This window comes from Strongyloides ratti (assembly GCF_001040885.1).
Source record: "Strongyloides ratti genome assembly S_ratti_ED321, chromosome : 2".
Classification (NCBI taxonomy): domain Eukaryota; kingdom Metazoa; phylum Nematoda; class Chromadorea; order Rhabditida; family Strongyloididae; genus Strongyloides; species Strongyloides ratti.
The window spans coordinates 9577193-9602980 of NC_037308.1; the positions used below are offsets into that span (position 1 = coordinate 9577193).

Consider the following 25788-nt stretch of genomic DNA (forward strand, 5'->3'; position numbering starts at 1 on the left):
ATATAAAAAAAGTTTACATTTATATAGTAAATGACTAAAAAACATATATATTCATATATACACACTAGATTTTAATTGTTTGTCTAGAGTTTTACCATACAGATGATCATTAAATTATCTTCTTCTTTATTTTAAAAGATGTTATTTATTCTATCATAATAAATTATAATAATATAAGCTTTTTTCATCATATCCTTACAATTCCTTTAAAGCTCTTTATCTTACCATCATGATACTTATTTTTTTTTTGTTGGAAATAATCATTTAATTAAAACCTTTTTTATGTAATGTGTTTTAATTAATAGATTGCTTTTATTAAATTGACCGATTTATCTTATTCAACATACTGAATTAGAAAAGAAGCTTAAGATATATTTTTTTATTTAAAACTCTTTTTAAAATGCCGTCTATATAAAAATAAATAGACAACAAAAAAAAAATAATAACATTTAAATAAAATTAACATACATAAATTATATATTTTAAAAGTTTTCAATATATATATATATATATTCTCAATAATATAATTAAACATAAACTTTTACACATAAAAATAAAATTAATCATTTAAAATATACCTATTATAATTTGTCAAAAGAAACATATAATAATTAAAATTTAAAACACAAAAAAAAAGTAATGATAATTAAATGATTAATAAAAATTATACTACATAAATAAAGAGGATAATTATTAAGTGATTATTTTTAAATTTAATGCCTTTCTTAAAAATATAACCTTTCAAATTATGACCTATCATTTATGGTAAAATTTTTTTTTGTCACTTTTCATTTAAATATATTGCATGTTAATTTTATATAAATATAATATAATAAACTATACTTATTTTTATTTTATATTAAGTAATAAATTTTTAGATTATTTCTTTTTATAAATGTCATCAATTATTAAAAAAAGCAGATGGAATATTAAAATATTCATAATTGTCTATTAATTTTAAATAAACTATATTACTAATTTTATTACTATTCTCTTATGTTTAATTTTTAATGTTTTTTTGAGATGACTTTTGTTGTTATATATAATATATTTAAATTTTTATTGAAAATAAAAATTAATAATATATATTTTTATATTATTATTATTTATTAAACTTTAAAATTTATGAAAATTTGTTTATTAACAATTAAAATAACTTTTTAAAAATAATTAGAAATTTAAAAGATTTCCTTTTTTGTATATATCTTATTAGGTAATCAAATTTGAATAAATTTTTCCAATTAAAGTATACCCCATAATCAATTCATTATTTGTTACAGCCTATAATCTTAAATATTTTCTCATACTCATATTCTAATTTCCTTTATTATCACTTAACTTATGCATTTAATTCAAGTTCAATCCAATTTCAATTATCTCTTTACTATTATTTTCTATTTACTTCTATATTTAAATCCTAAAATCTTTTGTAATTTAAAATATAACTTCTTCTTATTCTTAAGTACTTAACAAAGTTAGTACTGTTCTATATTTATTTCTGGATGATAATAGTTCATGATAATTTAAGAATATATATAAAGAAGAGTAGATTGGGAGAATATTTGAATAAAAGATTGAAGTTTAAGAAAAATCGTTAATATATAAAGATAATGCCGTCAAGAGAAAAAGTTTTGCCATTTATTCCTGTTACTTATACAAAAGATTTTTATTTTAAAAAGATTTTATCATTTTCATTTATAATAAATAATAAAGTATCTTTGAACAATTCTTATTTTTAATATACTATACAATTCATTAAAAATTTAGAAATCATCTGTATTCTGTATTATTAATTTAAATTCTTTTTATCTTATTTTACATATATTATATTCTTTGTATATTTAAAGTAACTATTATTAACTTTAAATTTAATTCTTAACTTTACTTAAATTAAAAAATAAAATAAAATTGGTAAATGTAAGATGAAACATTAAATAAACCTTATCTTCAACCCTAAAGTTGCTGTGATAAATTAATTTTTAAAACTTTACTTTTTCCCAAAACCTTAAGGATTATTTGTATTTAAAGTTATCTAAATAGATATTTGAAAAATCTATAGAGTATTCTTTTTATAAAAATAAAAGAATTTATATTTTACAACTTTACATTTCTTAAAAAGTTATATTTATCTTTACTACTACTATATATATAATATATGTACTTACAAATAAGTTAATGTAAATTTAAAGTTATATTATTATTATTAAAATATCTGATAAAATCTATTTACATATGATAGAAAAACATCTTCTACAATATTATAATATTAGAAAATATTATAGGTAAACACATTTAAAATGTGATAAAAGGTGTGTTAATGCCCTTGATCAATTTAATGTATAAAGTATTTAAAATGCCAAAACTACTAATCATTCACTAAAAACATTTTTATTATAAATGAGAAATTAAGCATAAAAGTTGTTTTACTAAAATGTAAAAACTTTAAATAGTGTTAGTAAATTATTTTATGTCATAAATATATCTCTTACTACTACAATTTTTGATTTTTCACACATTAAATGTAAAAACCTTTTTAAAATTAATATGAGTAATCATATATTACTATTTTGACTATATTTTAAAGTACATTCTCATTTCTTTTACCTAAATATCATACATTTATTAATATTTATAATAAATAAAATATTGAAAAGATCAAATAATTACCGCTTACATTAATATTATGAATCTTTTGATAGAGTTCACATTTTATTTTTAATTTAATGTTATATAAAAATTTTATAAAATACTATACTATAATTTATAAGTAAAATTTTTACTATTTTTCATTTTATACTCTCATGTTACAATATTATATGATATTAAAAATTTTCCAATTTTTCTTGTCATTCTACTATCAATATTAAAAAAAAAAGTTTTTAGATCATTTGTCATTTTCATAAATTTTATTTTCTCTTCCAAATATTTTGCCATAATGCTTACGCCCTTATTTTACTAATTTACATTTCTATTATTAATAAAAGATAAGTATATATAGATATCCATATAAAGTTTTAACCATATACAGAGAATACATAAATAAAAAGCACACAATAAAATGGGTGGAGTTTAATAATTTAAAATATTTCCTGCCATCAGTGGGTTGTGCCGTTGTTAAATACAAATTTTCTAATCATTTTAACATTCTTTGATTCATTTAACTATTGTCTTTTTTATATTTAGATAAATTTTTATATTTATAATATAATTCTTTATTAAACTCTAATAAAATGATTAAAAATTTTATACTTATTTTGTTATCAACTTTTTTGGTTAATACATTTTCTACTATTATACAATATAACTTTCATAATAATAACTCTCCTGAAACTGATAAATGTATTCGTGATGCTATGGAAGAAATAATGGATGATACATGTTTAATTTTTGAAGAAAATCCCTCCAATCCTGATGCATTATTTTTTATTGAAAGTGGACATTGTAGTTGGCAAGCCGTCAACAAAACAGTACACCTTGGTGTTGATTGTATAAATTCAAAGACATGCCAAGATATTATCACTCGTGCACTAACTAATGACAGACCATACCCAATTGCTTCACGTGTCTTAAATATAAAGTATAATTGTACTGGTAAGTTTTTTTTTATATTATAAAACTTAAAAGTTATTAGCTAATTAAATAAAATATAATGGTAATTATCTATTGAATGTGTTGAATGAAAAACTCTTCAATAATTAGGCAATTTCTTTAACAATAATCAAACTTTTTATTTCTAAATTTTTGCTTTTAATTTACCATTGTCCAAGCTGTTCATGAATCATCTTGAGCTGTCATTTAAAATAGAAATGATATTATTATATTTTAGGACATTTGTCACTCTTTTTCTTAACTCCTAATTATCTTTTCCTCCATTACCAATACACAAAGGACTTTTTGGTCAAGTCATTAACTAATTATAATTAAACTTACAAAACAGTAGTAAAATAATTCTTAATTTATTTGACGGAAATGGTATAATTTGAACAGTAATAAGATATAGCCTTTTTTTATATATATGATTTATTTTTAAATTAAAAAGTAATATTATATAATAAAGGAAGAAATAAATTATTCTTGACCTAATCAAATTTACAACCATATACAATGAGATAGCCTTATCATGAAAGTATATAGATACCGAAAGTATATTATTTATGACAGTTCAATTTCCGGATTATGCCATTATTCTTTACATTTTAAAAGCTTTTTAATTAAAATAATTCCTTTTATCTATTACCCAAAATCAAAGGTAAGCGCAGCTTCATCTTTTTTTGTTCCTTACCATTCATACCTCTTAACATATCTTCCTATCCAGATGTTTAATACTACATAAGTATCTATCATTTCATTTTTATTCTCATTTTTACTTTTAATTCAATCAAAACAAATAACTTTATTTAACTAACCAACGACAGCTGGAAAATCAAGAAAAAAAAAATAAAAAGTCAATCTTTCATTTAGCCACTTCTTCTCCCATATCCGATTACAGAGGTAAAAAAGTACTCAATCAACTTTAATATTTACCTACCATCTTCGGCATCTCCTTTTCACAACAATAAAAACATTATTATATATTAAAAGTTATTTACTTACTAAAAACCGTATGTTTACCTTTGGTAATCACTATCTTAATTCATCATTCCTTATGCCTTCTGATGTCAATTGAAACATTACTTTTGTATAATATTTAAACATTACTATATATGTATATTTAACATTTAAGTTAAGTATTAACAATCTTAAATTAATATTAAAAAAAAATGATAAAAAAGTAAACAATAAATATGATTATATTATTATTATTATTATAATTTTAGATAAATGTACTTTGATTTGTGAAAATGGAGGTCAAGTAAATGGAAATTGTGAGTGTGAATGTGCCTATGGATTTAAAGGTGATAGATGTGAACAACTTAAGATGGAGCATATGTTTACAGATACCACTTGTGGTTTCATTGATGATGAGTCATCCGGAACAGTCTCACTTTCTACTTATCCTGGTTTTATTAATAAAAAACCAACATTTTGTCAATGGGTTATAAAAGCAGAAAATCCATGGGAAAATATTGAATTTGAGATTGTTGATATTGACTTGGCAAATGAAAATTTAGCACCAGGACAAAGATGTGAAGATAGTTTGGTAGTTGTTGGAATTGAATCTCTTACTGGACCTATTCCATGTGATGAAGGTAAAGCAGCAATTATTGGTAAAACATTCAGATCTGATGGAAATTTTGTTCTCATTGAATTAAAAACAAGCTCATGGAGTGATGGAAAATACAAAGGACCACAGATAAAATTCCGTACACACAAAAGATCACTTTTTGATAATATTAAAATTTTGACGTCTGAGATAACCTCAAATTCAGGATTTATCTATTCTACAACAAAAACACTCATCTTTATATCTTTAACATTTGTATTATCTCAATATTTCGTTTAAAATTAATTTTATTATAACATTTGTAAAGTGTAAATTCATTTGTTTTTTTTTATCTTATCATTTATAAAAATAGTGCTGTTGGTGATTTTTCTTTAAAAAAGATTTTCTCCATTTACTTTATAATAAATATAATACATTATTTCTCTTTTTCTTAAGTATAAATTATATCTAGTTATGTTATACTATTTATTTCTTTTTTCTCATCAAATTATTTTTATGCAATCTTCTACTGTCAATATTATTTTAAATTATAATAAAAAAAAATGTCACATAGATTATTTAATTTTAACTAAAACTTGGACACCCACTTTGTTGTAAAAAATAAAAGGTATTTTAGATAAAAATTTTATCTACTAATTAAAAATAATTAACTAACATCAAAAATACTCCTAAATATAAATAAATATATTTAGAAGTAAAATTTAAATATTAAAATATTGAAGGAAAAAAAAAATAGGACATTTATATAATTTGATAGATAAAACGGCAGTTCTTTAACTTATAATGGCACAAAACACTTAATAAATGTTTAGGTCATGCCAATATTTTTTTCACATTTTAACGAGATTATATTGGTAAAAAGTCTACATTGAAAAAGTTGCGCTTGAATTGCAAATAGTGTTTTATTATTGGCTGAAATTTTAAACAACTATTAATTAGATGGGAGATTCAACAAAGGTGGAACATAATGAAATGCTTGATATATTACCAGTACCTCCAACGGATGTGGGGGGAAAAAGTGAGTTTTGGAGGAAAAAAATAAGTGAAGTAGAAAGTCATGATGCCGTAAGTTTTTTATTTTTTTCATTAAAAATAAAATTAATTTTTTTAGAAATTTCTAAGAGATGTAATTAAATATCAGGTATTACCATTAGCAAGAGTTAAAAAGATAATGAAAATAGATGACCAAATAAGGGATCAAATGATATCTGCTGAAGTTCCGTTAGTATTATCAATTGGAGCAGAATTATTTATAGAAGAACTTATGACAATTTCATATGAAGCTGCAACAGAACATAAAAGAAAAACTATACAAAAAACTGATATTTCCTTAGCTGTTAGCAGGAATGATCATTTTGATTTTTTAATTGATTTTGTACCTAGGGACATAGCGTCGTCTAGTGACATAGATCATGAAAATAAATTTAATACTAGTAATGGACAAAATATAGGATCATCTAATATGGTTAATCAAACACATCAACCATATATGCCAGCAGGTACAATTATAAATCTTGGAACTGTAAATAATGTGTCAGAGGATGATGTTAGAAGGATTCAGGATGCAATAATTAACGGTGGAACAATAACTTTGCCTTCAGCTGGAAATAATTTAAATGGACAACCTGTACAATATGTTGTAAACTATAATGATGAATCTTCTAGTGGGATGGGTAATGCAACTGTCCAATTGGAAGATGGAAGAATAATGCAAGCTACTCCAATTGGCCCATCAATTGAGTTGCCATCATCAGCACCAAAAAATATACCTATGATAAATGTACAAAGATCAAAAAATAAACATTGTTAGTAAACGTTTAATTGTTTTATCATAAAAAAAAATAAAAGAAATCAAAGATTATTTAAAAAATCCAAATAATTGAAGAAGTTTAGTATGAATATGGGGTGGGAACTTATATGGTATTATACCTACATATTTGAATAATGCTTGACCCATTTCCTTTAAAAATAATTTTTCAGTATCATCGTTTTGATCATTAACTTGATCAACGAGACAATTAACATATGCAAGTACTATATCAGGTAATATCATTCGAATTTCTGTTGTCATTACATGATAAGCATCAACAGCCTTCTGTATCGAGTCAATGTATTGAGGTAAAATTTCAAATTGTTGCATGTATGTTATTGCTTCACGATTTCTTTTCTCTTGAGCATATTCAAAAAATGTTCCTAAATCAACAAGCAATTGTAGTGTTGATGATATATTATTGTCATTTATTTTATACTTAGGTTTAGAAGTTAATTTAATAAACCATACTGCAAAATCCAGCACAGTTGAACGACTTCTACTTTTAGATATAATTATAGATCCCAATAATTCACATAATATTTTTGCTGCTGTATCAACATCGTGAACAAGTGTATATAATTTGATTGATTCAATGCGTTTTCCTTGAAAGTTTAAGTCTTTTGCTGTTTGAATGATAACTTCAGTTGCACAAAGATTTCCATATCGATGTAAAATTCCCTCTGTAACTGTACCATCTTCATTAATATATCCAAGAATTTCATCTCTTTGTAAATCGTTATCGCAAAGAACTCGACTCACACATACTCCAAACAAATTCTCATTACAAGAAGTTTCGAAATTTTTTAAGAATTGACCATAAGCAATAAAAGACAAAATATCTGTTTCTTCAAAACGTTGCATATAATAAATAATTAATTTAGGAAAATTGAGACCACATAAATATTCATTTAAGTAGTTACATGGTAAAAGAATGTCGTCAGATAAATTGGGTAAAATTAATAAAAATTCAGCCTCATGACATAAAATTGCAATATGAGTTGCTTCAATAAGATACTCTCCACGATATAAAATATCAATGGCAGCTTCAAGTTGTCCAGTAAGCCAAAGAACACCAAAATATTTTGTATAATTTCGTTGACCATCTACAAAATAATTTTCACCACACTCTTCTTTAATTAATTTTTGAAGTTCAATAAGTTTTGACTTTCCATCATCTTTGGAAACATAAACAGATACTAATTTACTCCATATCCAATTTTCTAAATTGTCATTTACTTCATTAACTTCTTTATTTAAAAATACAGCATATACTGCTTTCTTGTAAGGATCTCTAGATTTACTAATTTCTTCATCGTACTCAGCCTTTAAATCATTTTCTTCCTCCTTTGAAAGTTTAATACTTTCCTTTGATCGTTTTAAAACATCAATAACTCTTTTATATAATCCTTGATTAGAAATTTTTTCAACACACCTTCCAACCAATTCATAATCTCCAATTCTAAAGGCACAAAATATGACTTGCCAAATTGGATGGCTACCAAAAATACCATCTTGAACATCATAATAACACTTTAATCTGATAACATTTAAAAATCCTTCAATTAAATATTCATTTCCAGGTCTACCACCTCTCTTAGCTAATTTTAAATTTTTTGAAACAACATTTTCCATATGTTCTTTAAATTCTTTTTGTAAATATGACATTGAAAATTGCATTAAACTTTCAAAGAATTCCTCAGAAGTCCTAAATTCCAATGTTGTTTTATACTTATTTGGTATAGGTTTATTAAAAAAATGAAGAACTTTTCTCCAAATCTGATTATTTGAAATTTCCATATTGTTATTAATAATTTTTTGAAAAGAAGTTGAAAGACTACTAGGATTTTTTTTTAAAGCATATGTTTGAATCTCTTCAGCAAGTGCTTTTTGTAACTGTGGAAGGAGACGCTCAGGTATAGATATATCTTTCTTTTTTTTAGGAAACTTTAAATAAAAAAATAAACAAAAACAAAATAAAAAACAAAACTTACATTTTTTTTATTAACACAAAACAACATTTTACTTGATGTACCGCCAATAGAATTAACTTTTCTTAACTCTTGGGCTTTTCTATTTAAAAAAAGAATGTCAGCATCAAAAGCTGTTGTTTCAGTGACATCATTGAAAAATTTAATAAAATTGATATCATTATCTACGGAACAACTTGATTGAAACGTATAAATATCATTCATTTTTAAATTCTTAAAAGAATGAACAAAGGAAAAATATTACGTCTACTCTTAAAAATACCTTTAAATTTTCTCAGGTCATTTTTCCAAAATATAAATCGTTTTAAGAATCAAAAAGATTTTATTCAAATATGAAAATTCAAAGATTCTCAAAAAAAATTATATTTTAGTTAACTTTTACATACGAGTACAAAATTTGGCCAAAATAAAAAAATTTTAATCTAAAAACAAGTGAAATTTTATAAATGTGTCAAAAATTAATTATTATTTTCTGAACTAAATGACAAGTTTTTCATGAAAATAAAAATATTTTTAGACTAAAATTGAAACCAAATACGACAGAATCATAAAAAAAAAACTTTTAATAATATCATATTTAAAATTTTACAAGATAATCTTATTTTTAAGAGATGTTATGATAATAGTAAGAACAGTTAAAAATTTGAATATTGAAAAAATATTTAAAAAATGACAAGAAATAAATGTGGATCTAACGAATTAATTAGTACAATCAGTAAAAATGTATATGTTATAAAGTAATTTAACTAAATATTTTAAAAAAATAATATATTTTATATTGCTAAATTTACAGAATACCAAAAATTGCCATTGAGAAGATCTCGAACAAGTATCATAAAGTTTGACAAAACATGAAATTATATATAACACATTTAAATATCATTTTTATTTATATATAAAAGTAGTGAAAAAAATCACAAAAAAACTTTCAAAAATGATAATAATTATCACTAGAAAAGAAAGTAACATTAATTTTAAATGAAATAATATTTCTTTAGAAAATGAAAACACTGTAATTACAAAATTATTGTACTATTTATTAGAAATTATTTGTTAATATTTCAAGTATAATTATGATGATTATATTAATATGTGTAATTAATTTCTTTTATGTAAAAATTTTTTTTATTTTTCTTTGAAATCTTGAACTACTTTCTCTGTTATTTCAAAAATAAAGTTTTTGTTAATATAAATATAAAAAAACCTTTTCACTTATATAGTATATTAGTTATAAGAGAAATACAAATATTTAAAGTATCAATTTGGATTTAGTTACCTTGAGTTTGTTGTAAAATATATAGAGGTTAATATTATTTTTAAATAGTTTTAAAGTATAATTTTCAAGAGGTTATGCAACAATTCCATTATATTTTCTCTTCCTAAGAGTCTATTAAAGTTTTTTTTTTTGTTATATCTTTACAAGAATGATTATATTTATAATTTATTGGTGAACAAAAGTGATGAAGGTACTTGTTCATGTAAAAAGAATAAAATAATATTTTGATAAAATGTTTACAAAAGTTTTTACTTATGAAGATTATTTATTAAAAGAAATGTATGGATTGAAAACAATAGAAATTATAGAAAAACAAATGTCGCTAATTTAAAAATCATTAATAAGAACTTAAGATTAAAGAAATTCGACTATATCCCGAGAGAATCTTCTTATATTATAAAAGGAATGAATATATGTCGCCCTTGAACATCTTTTTTATATATGATGAGAACCTTTTAATATATAATAATTGAAAATATTGAAGAAGGTTGAGATACATTTTGTCAAACTAATGTTTGGTAAAAATTATTGAATCTTGACGTTTCAACTTAAAAAAAAATGCTACAAGAATGGCACTTGCAACAGAAAGTGTACAACTTGAAAGTAGTATGAGAATAATTATCATGTTATGTGATATGCAAAGTTGAGATGTATTATGTTTTATTGCTGATATTGTTTCATATTTATCTTGATTTTCCAAAGCAGATATAATATTTTTTTCTGAATTTATTAAATTTCCAATTTTTTTAGTTTGTGAATCATCAAGATCAAGAACAACAATTTTATCAGCAGACAAATCCATTGTAAATGGATCATCAATTGTAGAATTTTCTGGAGAATTTCTAATGACAGCTGCAATATGTTTATTTTCTAATGCACGTCTATTTCTAGAATTTGAATTAGTACCAGCACATTTTGGTGGTGTTCTTCCAACACACATACCTTCAGATATCATACAAGTTGAAACAGCACATTGAAAATATGTTGTTACTTTGTCAGCAAATTTAAATATATTAACTTCTGTATAAGCTAAATTATTTTGTTGATTATATGTTAATTCTGGAAGAATAATTGTATCTGTTGAACAACCATGTTCATCAATAATTGTTTTTCTACTATTACCATCACCATCATCAACAAAACATGAGTGTACAAGCATTGAAAACATGTCAGAATCACATTCCCAAACATGAAAAACTGGTTCACCAACTGTTGCATATGTTACAATTGCTCCAGTAACTGATCCTCTTCTAACAGAATAAGTACAAATTGGCATTTTAGCTGTATCTGTAATGTCTGTTGTTGGGAGTGCACTAACATCAACACTATTTGTTACAACTCTATCAGTTTCCATATAAAAACATGTTGTTCTATATGCTTTATCAACTTTAGTAATAAATGTATCATGAAAAGATATAATTACTGTAACTGCCTGTTCAACACCTCTTTGATCGGGACCAATCTAAAAGAATATAATTAAGTAATAATTTATATATTTTTAATTAATCTTTAAACAGTAGGAAGTTTATTTTAACAAAATAATTACTTACTTTTCTTGATCTTCTCATATTACATTCGCCGTTTAAAACTTCAAATTCAACAGCATTTTTACTATTACCATTAAATGTTTTTACACATTCATGACTATCAATCATACCTTTAACAAAAATTCTACCACCAAATGGTTTTTCTGTTCTAAATGTTAACTTTACTCTATCTTCTAAGCATTCTACAATTGGTTCACCTAAATTATTAAAAAAAATTATATGTTAAATAATTTGATAAAATTAATAAATACCTGTAATGGCATTATCTAAAGAATTTGTTGAACCTTGATATGATTTAGCAGTAATAATAAGTTGAAAAGAAATAGACAATAAAAATATTATGAAAGTTATTATTTGATTCATATTACTTAAACTAGAGGATAATGAATAAAGATTTATCACAACTTGGAAACTGATTAGCTTTTATGATTTCATTTTAATATTTTCCTCTTTTATAGTACATTCTCTTTCAATGAAAAAAAGAGGTGGAGTTTTTTAGATAAATTGTTTAAGGAACAAAGGACGACACTCAAGTGAAAGAGATTCAATACAATATAAAAGTTTTAAGAAATACGGATAATAGTAAAACTTTTCTACAACATCTTTTTAATAAATAACTTGATTAAGAATATCAATTAAGGTTTTTTTTGTAAACTTAAAGTAAAGTAGAATTGTTCTTAACCTTGGTGGTATCTTTAATAAATGAAACAGAATTTTTTTAAATGATAAATTTTTCAATATGTTTTGATATTACTTTTTTTTTATAATATTGATATATATATACATGTATTAATAACAAGTATCATTCTACTAAAACAACCTTGATCTACATCATATTTAAAAAGCATTAAAAATTATTACTTTTTGACACAAAATTAAAATTTAGTTTCCTCAAATTAAACTTATTTTTTGGGCACTCAAATTTGTTTCATGATACCAATTACCTTAAAATTTTTAATTCATTATTTTGGGTCTATTGTTGATCTGACCTTGGTAAGCTTAAAACTAACACATTAATGAATGAATTTCATGTAAACTATTAAAATTTGATATTTTATCTTTTATTATTTTTATAGTTCTTTAACAAAAGTATCAAATTTCTTAAATAAATTAGTAAAAAAAAATATTAAGTCTTTAACGTCATCAAGAACCCTTAAAAATTATTCATTTGGCTAATATTTAATAAAAAATTATTTACACATATAAATTATTTTATTTGAATTACATTTATTCAATACTGGTTTTTTTTTTATTACTAATTAATGTTTTATTTTTTTTATATAAATAAACAATTTATAAGTAATTCAAAATCATCTTAGTTTTTTATTGTATTTTGGCATTTTAACATTATTTTTCTTAGATGAAGGTTAATTTGACAAAATGTTTAATTAAAAATGCAACATTTGAAAATAAATTTTTAAAGAACTTATTAGTGGTGAAAGACTAAAAGTCAATGTATTATTAAAATAATCATAATAAAAAGCAAATTAAATTTTCTTTTTTTTTGTATTTTTCTGAAAACTTCTTTTTTTTTTATTATTAATTACAACAAGTTATTCAAAGATATATCCTTGGGAAACTTTGCTAATGCCCATTTACTAGATGACAAAAGCAAATATTTTTGAAAAATGTATAATCTTCCTTGACCTTTCTATTTTACTTAATATACTTTAATATAATTAATATTTTCTTTTTTCTTAAGTTTAATTTTTATAACAAAAGTTAAAAGCATACTTTAATAGTGTCAAAATAAAATTATATCATAATGCGATTTTATACTATTCCAAGGTTCATAGATTATAGAAATTTTTTTTTATCTCTTGTAATAAAAAAAAAACCTTTAAATGGAGCCAAAAGAAATAAAATAAATTTTGTATAAAGTATTACTCAAATATATACAAAGTATGTAGTAAGTAATTTAATATTTATAATTATCAACAATTTTTAAGATTTAATGTATTAAATATTGTGTTATACTTATTTTTTAATTATGTTTTAAAAAGTTAAAATTTAGTTTTAAAGTGAACTTTAAAAATTGTTATACTAACTACCTTCTTTTTGATTATTTTATTATAAACTATTAGTTGATCAAAAAACATTTGTTGATACAGAGGTAAAATATTAGTATATTCAATTCAAAAAATTCCCATGAGACACTTAATTAGACTAATTAACTTTGGAAAGTAGCTTTTCAATGTTACTACATCATTTTTTTAAAATTTGGTATAAGTAGATTTTTTTCAGATCTTATAATATTTCTTCTTTTTTACCTATACATTGTGTTTTAATTGAATAATGGCAATATTTCCGGATCAAATAAAAATATCACGTCGTGATGGTCATGTATTTCATAATATTTTTCCTTTAACATCTGATTTGAAAGATTCCACATTAAGAATAGATGAAGGCAAACAACCAAATGCTGTTAATAAAAGCTATAAGTTTTTTTCAAATGATAATTGCCAACTTAATGAAACTTTTCCTTTTATAAAATCGGAATCCAATATTTTGAAAGGCAAAGAATGTAACAAAATATACGACAAAGTACAAAAGTATAAAATAGGTTACATTAGAAAAGATGTTTCCTATAATTGTAATATTTCAACTGAAAATACTAAATTTTCACTTGGCGATCAGGTTAAACTTATAAAAACATGGAAAGAGTGTGAATTGATTCCATTAATTTCAATGATAATTTACAAGGCAGGATATAAAGTACCAGAAGAAATACAGAAGTATGTTATACCTTTAATCTTAAAAGGTAAAAATGTGGCAGTTTCTGCTCGTGCTGGATGTGGAAAAAGTATCTCTTTTATCATTTCAATTATAAATAGTATTTTTGCCATCAAGTCAAAAATGGGATATCGAAGCGTTGCCAAATCACCATTTGCAATTATTGTTGTTCCTACACCTGAATTAGCCTTACAATTTTATAAAATAATAACTAACCTGACTGCAGATTTAGATATTTCTTGCTCAAAAGTGATTGGAGGAATTGATTTTTATTCTAATGTAAAAGAAATATTTCAAGGATGTGATATAGTTGTAGGTACAATGGGAAGGCTTTATACAATGTTTTTATACTCAAAACTTTGTTTCAATTTATTAAAATATTTAATTATTGATGAATTGGATCTATTCGTTCTTGAAGATAATTCAAAAGGATTGATAAGTCTTATGAATCTTATTAGTAATAACTTAAAAAATTTAAGTTTCCAGGTGTGTACATTCATGTCTGTTTCATCACCCAAGATCACAGCATTTCTACAAAATTGGGCTAAAAATAATTTTATTACAATTGAAGAAAACAATGAAATTGCATGCACTGAAATAAATTTTATTAATAATCCGAATATTATTCATAAGTTATATTTTGTAAAAGGGAGAGAAGAAAAACCAAATAAGCTTCTTGAAATTATAAAAAACATAAGAACAAAGGATATTGTAGAAAAATCAATATCATGCACAAGAATCATTATTTTTACCGATAAAATTAATTGGTCCAAAGAGATAAAAAATTTTATTTGCCAAGAAATGCCATCTGAATTTTGTGAAGAATTTAATAGGTAATTATTTTACAGTTTTGTTAAAGTATAATATCTTTTTACTTTTAGAACACTTTCTTTTCAAGAAAGAACAAAATATATGAAGATATTTCATATGAGCTCATTTGAAATTCAAATACTTGTTTCAACAGATATTTTAAGTCGTGGAATTAGTGTTCCTTCATTTTGTCACATCATTAATTATGATTTACCTGTATATTTTAAATCATTTCATCATAGAATTGGAAGAGCCAACAATGGAATGGCTCATACATTAATTGATGAATGTGATTCATATGATTGTAGTCAAGTGCCAAATTTAATTAATCTTTTAATTTCTTCAAATCAGCTTTCTTTACAAATTACAAATAAGTTCAACACTATGTACAAAAAGGTGGCAACTTAATTTATACTGTAAATAATACAAGGAAAAGTATTATGTAAAAAAAAATTTTAATTTATTTTTGTCCACTTTTTGACATCACAACTTTTTTTTATTTATATAAAATTATTTATTTAATAACATCACAATTGTTTTATTAGTAATTGCATTTTTTACAAAGTTTTTTGTTTTTTTTTTTCTGCACAAACACTTGATTCATTTATATCTTACTTTTTATTAAAATAATTGTAAAAAAATAGATTTCTAACCAAAATTTTTCTTTGGAAAATCTATATATTGGAGAAAAAATTGAACAGTTCTGTAAAGACTTCCATAACTTAAAAATATTTGATACAGTTTTTTTTCGGTAAAAACCAGCCATGCAGTGTAATATTTAAATTCTTTTTATTTCTCAATATAAAATACTTTTTCCAAAATGAATCAACTTTAAAAAAACCAATTCCTTTCATTATTTTCTACAACAACGATGAGATAAATATAAGGTTTTTTTTATATATATGGTTAAAAATGCCAGTGTATTGTGACACTAACTTGTTAGAGTTTTAAAAAATTTATTTTTATATGTAAAAATTCTACCTATTTGCATCAAAACAATTTATTGTAATTACATGAAGATGAACCACCAAAAATATCCTCTACAAGATCTCCAGGACGATTTCTTACCCAGAATTTAGTGTTATGATCATTTGAACCAGTTGCAAAAATATGACCAAATGGATGCCATTCCATTGTCCATATGGCCTGAGTATGTGCATTATCCATAAAAATAACTTCATTCTCTGAGCGACAATCCCAAAAAGCTAAAGAGCCATCCATGCCACCTGAAGATAAAAGATTAGTATGTATTGGATGCCAAGCAACACATGAAACTTCTTTTTTATGAGCCTTGAACGTATAAATTTCTTTCATCATTCGAATATCATATAATTTAACAGAATGATCCCTACTACCTGTCGCTAGCCAATTACCATTCATATTCCATTTCAACGATAATACTGAATTTTTATGATCAAATAAAGTAACTAAGTTTTTCCCGGTTTTTGGATCCCATAGTTTTACAGGTTGTTGTGTATCTCTGCTGCCAGTTGCAATGATTCCTTTGAATGGATGCCATTCAGCACTAAAAACTTCTGAACCATGTCCTGATAAAGTTTGCTCCTTTTCACTTCTATAGAAATCCCATACTCGAGCTGTACCATCATCAGAAGATGTAACTAATTTGGTGTCTGATGGTGAAAAACTAATACATCTAACTGGATGATCTTCATGAGCTTGAAACATATGAACATTATTCATATTTTGTTGCCAATATTTTACATAACCAACATGATCAGCAGATACCATCCATTGTTTATCATAAGTCCATTTTAATACACGAATAGCTAAATCATGAGCTTGTAAAATAGTTTCAAAATTAAAAGCTGAACCATTCCACAATGTAAATTCACCACGAGAACCTCCTGTAATTAAACGTTTACCTTCAGGTGTCCATGCTATTGTAAATATAGGACATTTATGTTTATTTAATGCAGCACGAACAAATTTTGTTGGAATACAATCTTCCATATCATCTAGAGAATCATGAGGAATCCAACCTTCATGAGAATATAATATATGAGGTTGAACATATGGTCTTTGTTTTGGAAATCGAACATGATAACGGTGATAAATATAATTTAAACAATATGGAAAATGATCAACATGCCGACGAATGTTTGTTTGAACACGTCGTAGTTTTCTACCAGAGCTATCAGTTAATCCTTCAGCATTTTCCACAGCCTAGAAAAATGTTTCGAATCATAAATTACTTAATTACCAAAGGTGTCTTAAATCTGTATGCAGGTCTAAATTGATAGGAACTTTGTTGTGCCAAAAGTGCAGCCATTTGTGCTGCAGTATTAAGGGACGTTCCATTCTCTTCAACTGCAGACATAGCGTTGACAGAAGAATACTAGTAAAATGATAATATATTATTTTATAGAATGTTAAAAACTTCAATTAGAACTTTTTAGTTTGTTCTATCTATAGTTGTATACTCTTTTCCAATTTTCTTTTTGAAATGTTTTGAAAAGGCGCGTTGGAGTAGTTGACCTATATAGTTTTTTTCCTCGATTTTTTTTATTTGTACTAATCATTTCTATAAAATCTTCAAAATATGCAATGTCAGAAAATCTTTTAAAAAGTTCTTCTAATGATAACCGATATGCTTCAATGGTTAATAAAGAAAATCGTGAGACATGTTTTAAAAAAAATCCTTTTAAAGCCACATCATTGGTAGGTAAAAATATTAAATAATAATTAATCGTTTTTTAGTGGAATGACATAGAAAGTACATTTAAAAAAGATATGCCATTGAAAAAGCACCGGGCATACCTTAGATATTACGAAGAGTCTTTTACTGGGAGGGAAGCTGTTGACTTTATGATTGAAATACTACCTAAAATTTTGATTAAAAAGAAGGAGATATCACGTCAAAGTTGTGAACAATTGCTACAATTATTAATGAACAAAAGACTTTTTTACAATGTTAGGAATGAAATGGATTTTACTTTTAGAGATAGCTTATCAATTTATAAATTTAATAGTCATTCATCTGAACAGGTAATTAAAGTTAAACGGTCATCGTCTGTCAATGAAAATACTTTGCGTCGTATATCACTGCGTGGAAATGAAATAAAGGCTGTAAGACTTGATGAAAAAAGTTCAACTATAACCAAAGTTCCAAGACCATCGTTATCACATAGAGATATTCCTCACATTATAGATGAGGAGTTACCAATTCAACAAAATACACCCAATTATAGCAAAAATATAAGTAAAGATGACTCCAAACAGAGTACTCCATTGTGCCGATCACATTCTGTTACAATTAATAGTAGTAGTCCATCATCTGTAAAAGTATTGAAAACTTTTGACGCTTCACATAGACCAACTATTCGTGCTTTGGAAAAAAAATCAACTATAAATAATAAATTTGTAATGAGAACTAATAGAGAAATGAATGTTGAGAATAAGGAAAGAACTTTTGAAGAAATATCTTCGTGGAAGTTTTGTATATTATCACTTTTAAGAGAATATCTAGATCCAAGGGATTTGTCTTACTTGTTACCTTCTAAGATTGATGATTTTCACGTGGCATTTAATTGCGAAAAAGTAGGTTCTAAAGGTATAGTTAAATGCTTTAGTGAAGATGGTGAAATGTCAAGTCATTTATTAAAAATGATGAGATTCTTGGCACGTTATCCTTTTGACACAAAAAAATTTGTTTCTTCTGACTATCAGTATGTCGGAATAGAGTTAGACATTTATCATAATATTGTAGCAGAATTAAGGAAAATGAAAACAGTTTTATCTAATAAGTTTAGTCTGCTGCTTATTGAAATTTTTAAAATTTATACCAATGAAATGTATTTTGATAGTAATTCTAATAATGGTGGATCTATTATGAGAAAGTTTGGTGGTACTCCATTAACTAAATTTATGACAAAAAACACAAGCAAAGTTCTTAATTCTGAAGTTTTTACAAGAAATACAAAAAGATCAAGTTTTAATAGTTATGAATCTAAAAAAAATAGAAAACCTATACCGTTTCCAATGTTTCAAAATGGTAAAGATATCGCTTGTACTGACAATGGTAATTTATCTAAGACTGGAGTTATATTACCTAGTCATAAGCAATTACGTTTATCTTGTGATCTTACTGGTATCGAAGAAGTATCATTGCCATACTTTTCTCCTAATACCATAAAAAATTTGAATTCTCCTTACAAGATTGATAATGTGGTGGATGATGATATATTGACTGATCTTTTTACATATATTTTATTACTGTTGCCATCGCAAACAAGACGAAGATTTCACATTATTATTCGATTTATGAATAGAATCTCAGTAAATCGCTGCTTGAAACTTAGCAAATATGATACTAATAGAATTCTTATTTTAAAAGAAATAACGCCATTATTAATGTGTTGCTTATCAGATGATGATATAAAAATGAATTCAAAATTAATTGCTTTTATCATGGATAAAGAGGATATCCTATTTCGTATACCTGATCAATTAATTCGAGATCGAGAGTCTTACCTACATATTCCTGAATCAGCAGAATTGATACGTAGAAAAATTTCGAAACCATTACCAAGTAAAGATATTAGATTACCAGGTTATGAGAATATAATACATAGCCCTGTACAATACTGCGAAAAAATAGATGTTAAAGATTTTGATCAACAAGCCAAAAATTCGGAACAGTATTTAGAAGATATTCTTAATGAATATTTAACGAGTAAATTATTTTCTAATATTGAAAGGGAAAAGAAATTAAAAGAGTTTAAGAAATGGTATCCTGAGATTTATAAGAAACATGTTTCAGATGATATTGAAGATGTTGAGAATCAACCTCCAAAAACCTATCGAAGCTTTGTTAAACGTGTCAAAAATTTTGTTAGTCGAGGACCTCAGTCAATTGATTCGTAAAAAGGGAATACCGTACTTATTGTTTTTATCCCACATATTTTTTTAACACTAAAAAGAAACTGTTAACAAATTTTTTTTGTATTTAAAATAATAAATTGTTAATTGAAAACGATATAGATGAATTTTTTTGTGAATACCTGATTATCAGTGAAAGTTAACATGCAGAGTATAACCAATATATTTATTATATAAAATATACTTTAAAATACTGCTAAAACTTTTTTTAAACATTTAATACATAAAATAATTTGTAACTTTTGAAAATAATCAATTTAATTATGCTCCAAGCAATGTAACATTGGATAAATATAGTTTAAAATAGATTTTGGTTTAAAAAAAACTAAACTTTTCAATATGTCATTTTTTACTAAAAATTATCTTTATTCAGAGAATAAAAATATTATTTCTATACTAAATCACCAATTTCAATTATCAATTTTTAACAGTAAGAGAAGAATAATTTGTGTTGACAAAAAAAAAACATTTATTATGATTTATAATTTAATTGATTTTTTTAAATAAATTTTTACTTTTCTTTATTTGTTAAATTTTAAATAATTTGTAAAAAATGTGTACACAAATAAAAATCAAATATTTATTTTTGCTTGAAAAAAAATTTTGCAAATTTAATAAAATAGCTATACTTTTTTAAAATTTTATTTTTGGTGCGGAAAAATTTAAAATAGTTTTTTTTTCCTAAAAATTACTATTAATTTTTAAAAAATGTCATTTTATTTTTAACATTCCATCTTTGATAAGAGTTATTTTAAAGTTTTTTTTTTGAGAAGGAATAAAAAAAATTGGAATAATGATAAGGTATTTGATATGAGATTACTTTTTTTTTAAAAATTTTACCCTGCTAGAAATACATTTACGAATTTTAACAATAAATATTAAAGATGAGGGTAATGTTGCAAAATTTTTTTGAAAGTATGAATAAATTTCTAGAAGTAAGAAATATTGTAATGAACATGAAAGAAGTTTTAAATAAATAAAATTAGTTTAATGTGTTTACTTGTGAAAAAAAATTGTATCGATACAAAATAGAAGACAGGAATTTTATAATGAAAGATGATGAAATTCCATTTACAAGGAAGAATTTGTAGGGAAAACAATAGAATATAAATAAATTCTTAGTTAAATATGTATTGGTAAAATATTTAAGCTATACTACAATTAACATTTAGTTACCATTTTATAATTTTTGTAATTATATAACTGATAAGTAATAGTATTTTTATTTAAATTTTTTATAAATATTTTTTCATGCTCTGTAAATTGTCTTTTTATTTGACCAAATTAGGTGCAATATATTTATTAAAAAGAATCAATTTTTTGTTTTAATTTAATATGTTTGACTAATTTAAAAAGCCCAGCATAATCCATCACATTTTTGAAGATGAGTTTCAAATCTTGATTCAGCTACATCCATTAAAACAGTATAAGTAGTAAGTTTGTTAAGTGTAGTTCGTGAACTAAGAACATTAAAAATACCAGCAAAATTTACATTACTTTGTCCAAGTTTTCTCATACATTTATTTCCTGGTGTTCTTCTATCATCAAGGAACATTGTATCAGTATTTTGATCATAATTAGTTTGAAGAACATACCAACCATTTGGATCAGAAGCATTCATGTATGTTGTTAAATCTGTTTGATTCAATGATCTATGAATAATACATCCTTCATATGGCTTGACACCACCAAGAATATAATAAACAGGACTAAGCATTGGAATTGTAGATAACATTTGATAAGCACTATTATAGTCTGTTGCAGTTTCAAGAGTTTCACGTGTTAACCATGACATCCATTTACCGTTTGGATCTTCACCCATTAAATATTCTATCATACCAAGGTACCCTCCAGCAAGCATAAATCTTTCATTTGCAGTAATTGAAAATGCATTTGGTTTTAATCCATTGTAAATTCCAATATAACCAGCAAAGTTATTTGATTTGTATAATAATTTACCATCTTTAATCCAATTAATATTAATTACCATTCCTCTTAAGTGTTCTGAAGCTTTCCAGTTATGGGTTACATGATCCCATCCTAAGAATAATCCAAAATCAAGATTTCTGGCATGAATAACATGACCATTTGAATCTTGTGCTACAACAGATGTACAAACAGTGAAAATTTCATAAAAAACATTATATAAAACAATAAGACCCAAAGGTATTCCAGAAACATCAGAAATACCTCTTATTTCTTCTCTATATGGATTTGGTAGTACATCTCCAATATCAGCAAAAATTGTTTCAATAGGACCTAAAACACCTGGGAATAGTGGGAGAAGTAAATCTTCAACAACTTTAAGAAGTCCTCTAATATTATCTTTATAAATATAAGCAATCTCATCCCATCTATGATATGGACCTCTTGGATCATCAAGGTCAATATTAAACCATGGTACATCAAATTGATTCATAGGATTATAAAGATTTGTTCCATTTTCTAGAACACAATAATCATTATATGGATAAGGTAAATCTACATGAATACTATTTGTAAATAAGACAACAAATGTAGTAATGCTTAAATAGATTAAACAATTTCTTAACCAATTCATAGTTGAATACTAGTAAAAGAAATAAATGGGTAAAATTATTAGCTCTCTTTTGACTTTTATCATTTATAATCATGATTTATAATTTTATCAAGTTATTATTTAAGGTTATACTGTATTGATAACATTCTTCCATTGATAGATATTATACAAACTTTTGATAATAAATAATCACAATTTTTGAAGGAAATAAATTATAAAATTACTTTTTATAATTCATAATAAGAAAAAATTTCTTGGTAGGTAATAAGTTTTATTTAATAACTTTTTATAATTATATATTTATAAAAAAAAAATATTTACAATAAAAATTATGTAAAAGCTTCATTTGTTGCTTTAGATATTTGAACATATATTGTTTTTTCTTTTTCACGTCTATACGATGTTAAAAAATCTCTAAATTCATTTATATCAAAAACATTTTTAAATTTCATATAATTTGAAAATATTTCTTTTATTTCATTTAGTGTTAACTTCTTAATTAAATGTGATAACAATTTTTCTTTTAAAAATTTTATATAATCCATTGTGGTGATTAATTAAAGAAAAAAAAAAGGCAACATAATTGTAAATTTATTATTTATGATCAAAATAATAAAATTTAAATTTTAGAAAAATTTGAAAAAAAAATTATAAAAATCATAATATTCTTTTTATCATCTAAAACTTTTTTTGATTCATTTTAAATTAATGTAATTAATACAAAATAAATTATAGAATTACCGTTAAATAGTATTCAATAAAATCAAATGTAACGATTAAATGATTGATAATGATTGCTATATTTAGTGATAACATAAAACATTAACTGTTAATTAATGATATCATAATTATCAAAAAATGTGTGGGAATATTTATGTGTAAGTGAAATGTTTTTAAACTATCATAAAATATTATCACTGAGAAGTAGTAACTATTAATTATAATATTAACTATATAAAATTGTAAAAGTTATACTTTATACTTTTCTGTTAAATTCAAATATCTAAATTATATTTTCATTTTTCACTATGGAAAATGAAATTAATTATATAAATTTTGATGGATCTTTTAATTTAAAAAATCTAACAAATCTTCTAGAAAAATATTTAAGTAGAAAATATACAATAAAAAATTCATGGAAATATGAAAAAATTAAGTAAGTATATTTATATTATAATTAACAAATTTTTTTAGTGGTGGTTATTCAAATACTTTAATTAAAGCAACAAATATATCAACTAATGAAACATTTGTAGTGAGGCTTTTTGGAAGTTGTATGTCATCATATCATATTATTAATAAAACAAATCTTATTAGTATGTATCTTGGTGAAAATAAAATGGGTCCAAAATTGTATGGTGTATTTTCTAAAGGGACAATAGAAGAATTTCTACCAGGAAGAAATTTAACAAGAGAGGAACTTCATCTACCTGAGATGACAGAAAAAATAGGTTATTATATGGGAAAGATTCATAAATTTGAATTACCATTTATTAAAATTTCTACATTCTGGGATGATGTTCAAAGTTGGTTATATAAATTAAAAGTAGCAGAAGAAGAAATACTTAAACAGTATGAGATATTTAAAAATGATTGGACTAATGAAAAATTATGTGAAAAATTAGGTTTTAAAGTAGAAAGAATAAATAAGTATGAAAATACATATTTAAAAATTTATATTAAACAAACCTTATTTCCTCCATCAGAAACAATTCCTAAAACTACAAGTATAAAAGAATTATATGAGGAGTATAATTCAATACTTTCCAAGATAAATAATTCTAAAAGTCCCGTTGTTTTTTGTCATAATGATCTTCATGAAGGAAACATATTATATAATGAAGACAAAAATACAATTCTTCCAATTGATTATGAGTATAGTTGTTACAATAACCGTGGTTTTGATTTTGCACAAACATTAAATCATTATGCCTGGGAATATGGATCCTCAAATGAATATGGATATAATATATTTCCAAATGAATATCCAACTCAACAACAATTAGAAAACTTTTTTAGAAATTATATAAAAGCAAGTAATACAAAATCTAGTATAGAAGAGTTGATAAATGAAAGTACATTATTTCTTGAGATTCCTCATTTTGTTTGGTTTATATGGGGACTAGAGAAGCACTTTTCTTCATTAGGTGATGAAAAAAAAGATTTTTCATACATTTTTCCATCATTTGACAGGTTATCATTATATTATTATTATAAGAATAGAAACATAAACTGTTAATTAGTATGTATAATTTTTTTTTTGCAAATTTAATTTTTTTTATTAATTAAAAAATTAACCTATATTTTTGTAATAAATAAAAATATCATAAAAGTTTTAATATTTAGCATTTTGTTTATTTCGGATGTCTTGTAAAGTTACTGATGTATTGAATTAATAAAAATTATACATATATTTAATATTTAAATTTTCAAAAAAATTTTTAATACAAACGTGACCCTAAAATTAAGATATTGTTGATTATATTCAAAATTCATCCCGTTTTAAGAGCTACCGAATGATTAAAATGACATATTCAAATTCCAAAGGTTTTTTTTTCGTCACATTTTTTAGAGGTAAAGTCAGAAATCTAGAAAATTTTCAACTGGCTTTTATACCTCTGAAAATAATAATGTTATATCTATGAAAATTATTAATCTGGAACATCTTTTGAATAGTAATCAAATGAAACTAGTCCCATCTTTATAGGATAAGTATTTGCTGAGATACTGAAAAGTCGGGTACAATGAATATTTTTGAAAAATTCCCGCCCTTGGTCATATCTCGCTTCAAATTCAAAATAAATGCAATCTGATTTCTGCAATCGTCTTCAACTAACTTTTCATATAGGGTCTACCTTCGAAATTTTTTTATATCTTTAACCGCTTTCGAGATATAAAAAAATGATGACAATAGATTACGCGCGAAAAAATACCAAGCATAATATTTCAAGAACAGTTGAATATTTAAAAATATTTTCAACGTAAGGTATATCTTAATTTATGAATGAAGCACAGCGCA

General features: G+C 23.9%; 9 protein-coding genes across 9 annotated transcripts; 5 read left to right on the forward strand and 4 right to left on the reverse strand.

The window, feature by feature from the left end:
- Nucleotides 1-3230: 3230 nt before the first annotated feature.
- On the forward strand, nt 3231-5443 carry SRAE_2000303800 (Astacin-like metalloendopeptidase; the record flags this gene model as incomplete). Its single annotated transcript, XM_024654184.1, has 2 exons — nt 3231-3591; nt 4818-5443. 2 exons carry the CDS (start codon nt 3231-3233, stop codon nt 5441-5443), a joined length of 987 nt encoding a protein of 328 aa, XP_024507581.1.
- Nucleotides 5444-6103: 660 nt separating this feature from the next.
- Nucleotides 6104-6974, forward strand: SRAE_2000303900 (Nuclear transcription factor Y subunit gamma; the record flags this gene model as incomplete). The annotated part of the gene is made up of 2 exons (XM_024654186.1): nt 6104-6229; nt 6276-6974. The coding sequence occupies 2 exons, from the start codon at nt 6104-6106 to the stop codon at nt 6972-6974; spliced, it is 825 nt and encodes a 274-aa protein (XP_024507582.1).
- A 48-nt stretch (nt 6975-7022) lies between these two features.
- Nucleotides 7023-9169, reverse strand: SRAE_2000304000 (Nuclear pore complex protein Nup93; the record flags this gene model as incomplete). Its single annotated transcript, XM_024654187.1, has 2 exons — nt 7023-8921; nt 8969-9169. 2 exons carry the CDS (start codon nt 9167-9169, stop codon nt 7023-7025), a joined length of 2100 nt encoding a protein of 699 aa, XP_024507583.1.
- Nucleotides 9170-10749: 1580 nt separating this feature from the next.
- SRAE_2000304100 (Zona pellucida domain-containing protein) lies at nt 10750-12151 on the reverse strand (the record flags this gene model as incomplete). The annotated part of the gene is made up of 3 exons (XM_024654188.1): nt 10750-11703; nt 11792-11985; nt 12040-12151. 3 exons carry the CDS (start codon nt 12149-12151, stop codon nt 10750-10752), a joined length of 1260 nt encoding a protein of 419 aa, XP_024507584.1.
- Nucleotides 12152-14083: 1932 nt separating this feature from the next.
- SRAE_2000304200 (Helicase, C-terminal domain and DNA/RNA helicase, DEAD/DEAH box type, N-terminal domain and Helicase, superfamily 1/2, ATP-binding domain and RNA helicase, DEAD-box type, Q motif domain and P-loop containing nucleoside triphosphate hydrolase domain-containing protein) lies at nt 14084-15739 on the forward strand (the record flags this gene model as incomplete). The annotated part of the gene is made up of 2 exons (XM_024654189.1): nt 14084-15354; nt 15403-15739. The coding sequence occupies 2 exons, from the start codon at nt 14084-14086 to the stop codon at nt 15737-15739; spliced, it is 1608 nt and encodes a 535-aa protein (XP_024507585.1).
- Nucleotides 15740-16321: 582 nt separating this feature from the next.
- Nucleotides 16322-17669, reverse strand: SRAE_2000304300 (WD40 repeat and WD40/YVTN repeat-like-containing domain and WD40-repeat-containing domain and G-protein beta WD-40 repeat-containing protein; the record flags this gene model as incomplete). The annotated part of the gene is made up of 2 exons (XM_024654190.1): nt 16322-17515; nt 17553-17669. The coding sequence occupies 2 exons, from the start codon at nt 17667-17669 to the stop codon at nt 16322-16324; spliced, it is 1311 nt and encodes a 436-aa protein (XP_024507586.1).
- A 227-nt stretch (nt 17670-17896) lies between these two features.
- On the forward strand, nt 17897-20215 carry SRAE_2000304400 (DEP domain and Winged helix-turn-helix DNA-binding domain-containing protein; the record flags this gene model as incomplete). Its single annotated transcript, XM_024654191.1, has 2 exons — nt 17897-18010; nt 18050-20215. 2 exons carry the CDS (start codon nt 17897-17899, stop codon nt 20213-20215), a joined length of 2280 nt encoding a protein of 759 aa, XP_024507587.1.
- A 1363-nt stretch (nt 20216-21578) lies between these two features.
- SRAE_2000304500 (N-acylethanolamine-hydrolyzing acid amidase) lies at nt 21579-22790 on the reverse strand (the record flags this gene model as incomplete). The annotated part of the gene is made up of 1 exon (XM_024654192.1): nt 21579-22790. One exon carries the CDS (start codon nt 22788-22790, stop codon nt 21579-21581), a length of 1212 nt encoding a protein of 403 aa, XP_024507588.1.
- A 1007-nt stretch (nt 22791-23797) lies between these two features.
- SRAE_2000304600 (Protein kinase-like domain-containing protein) lies at nt 23798-25476 on the forward strand (the record flags this gene model as incomplete). Its single annotated transcript, XM_024654193.1, has 3 exons — nt 23798-23925; nt 23964-24962; nt 25350-25476. 3 exons carry the CDS (start codon nt 23798-23800, stop codon nt 25474-25476), a joined length of 1254 nt encoding a protein of 417 aa, XP_024507589.1.
- Between the last annotated feature and the right edge of the window lie 312 nt (nt 25477-25788).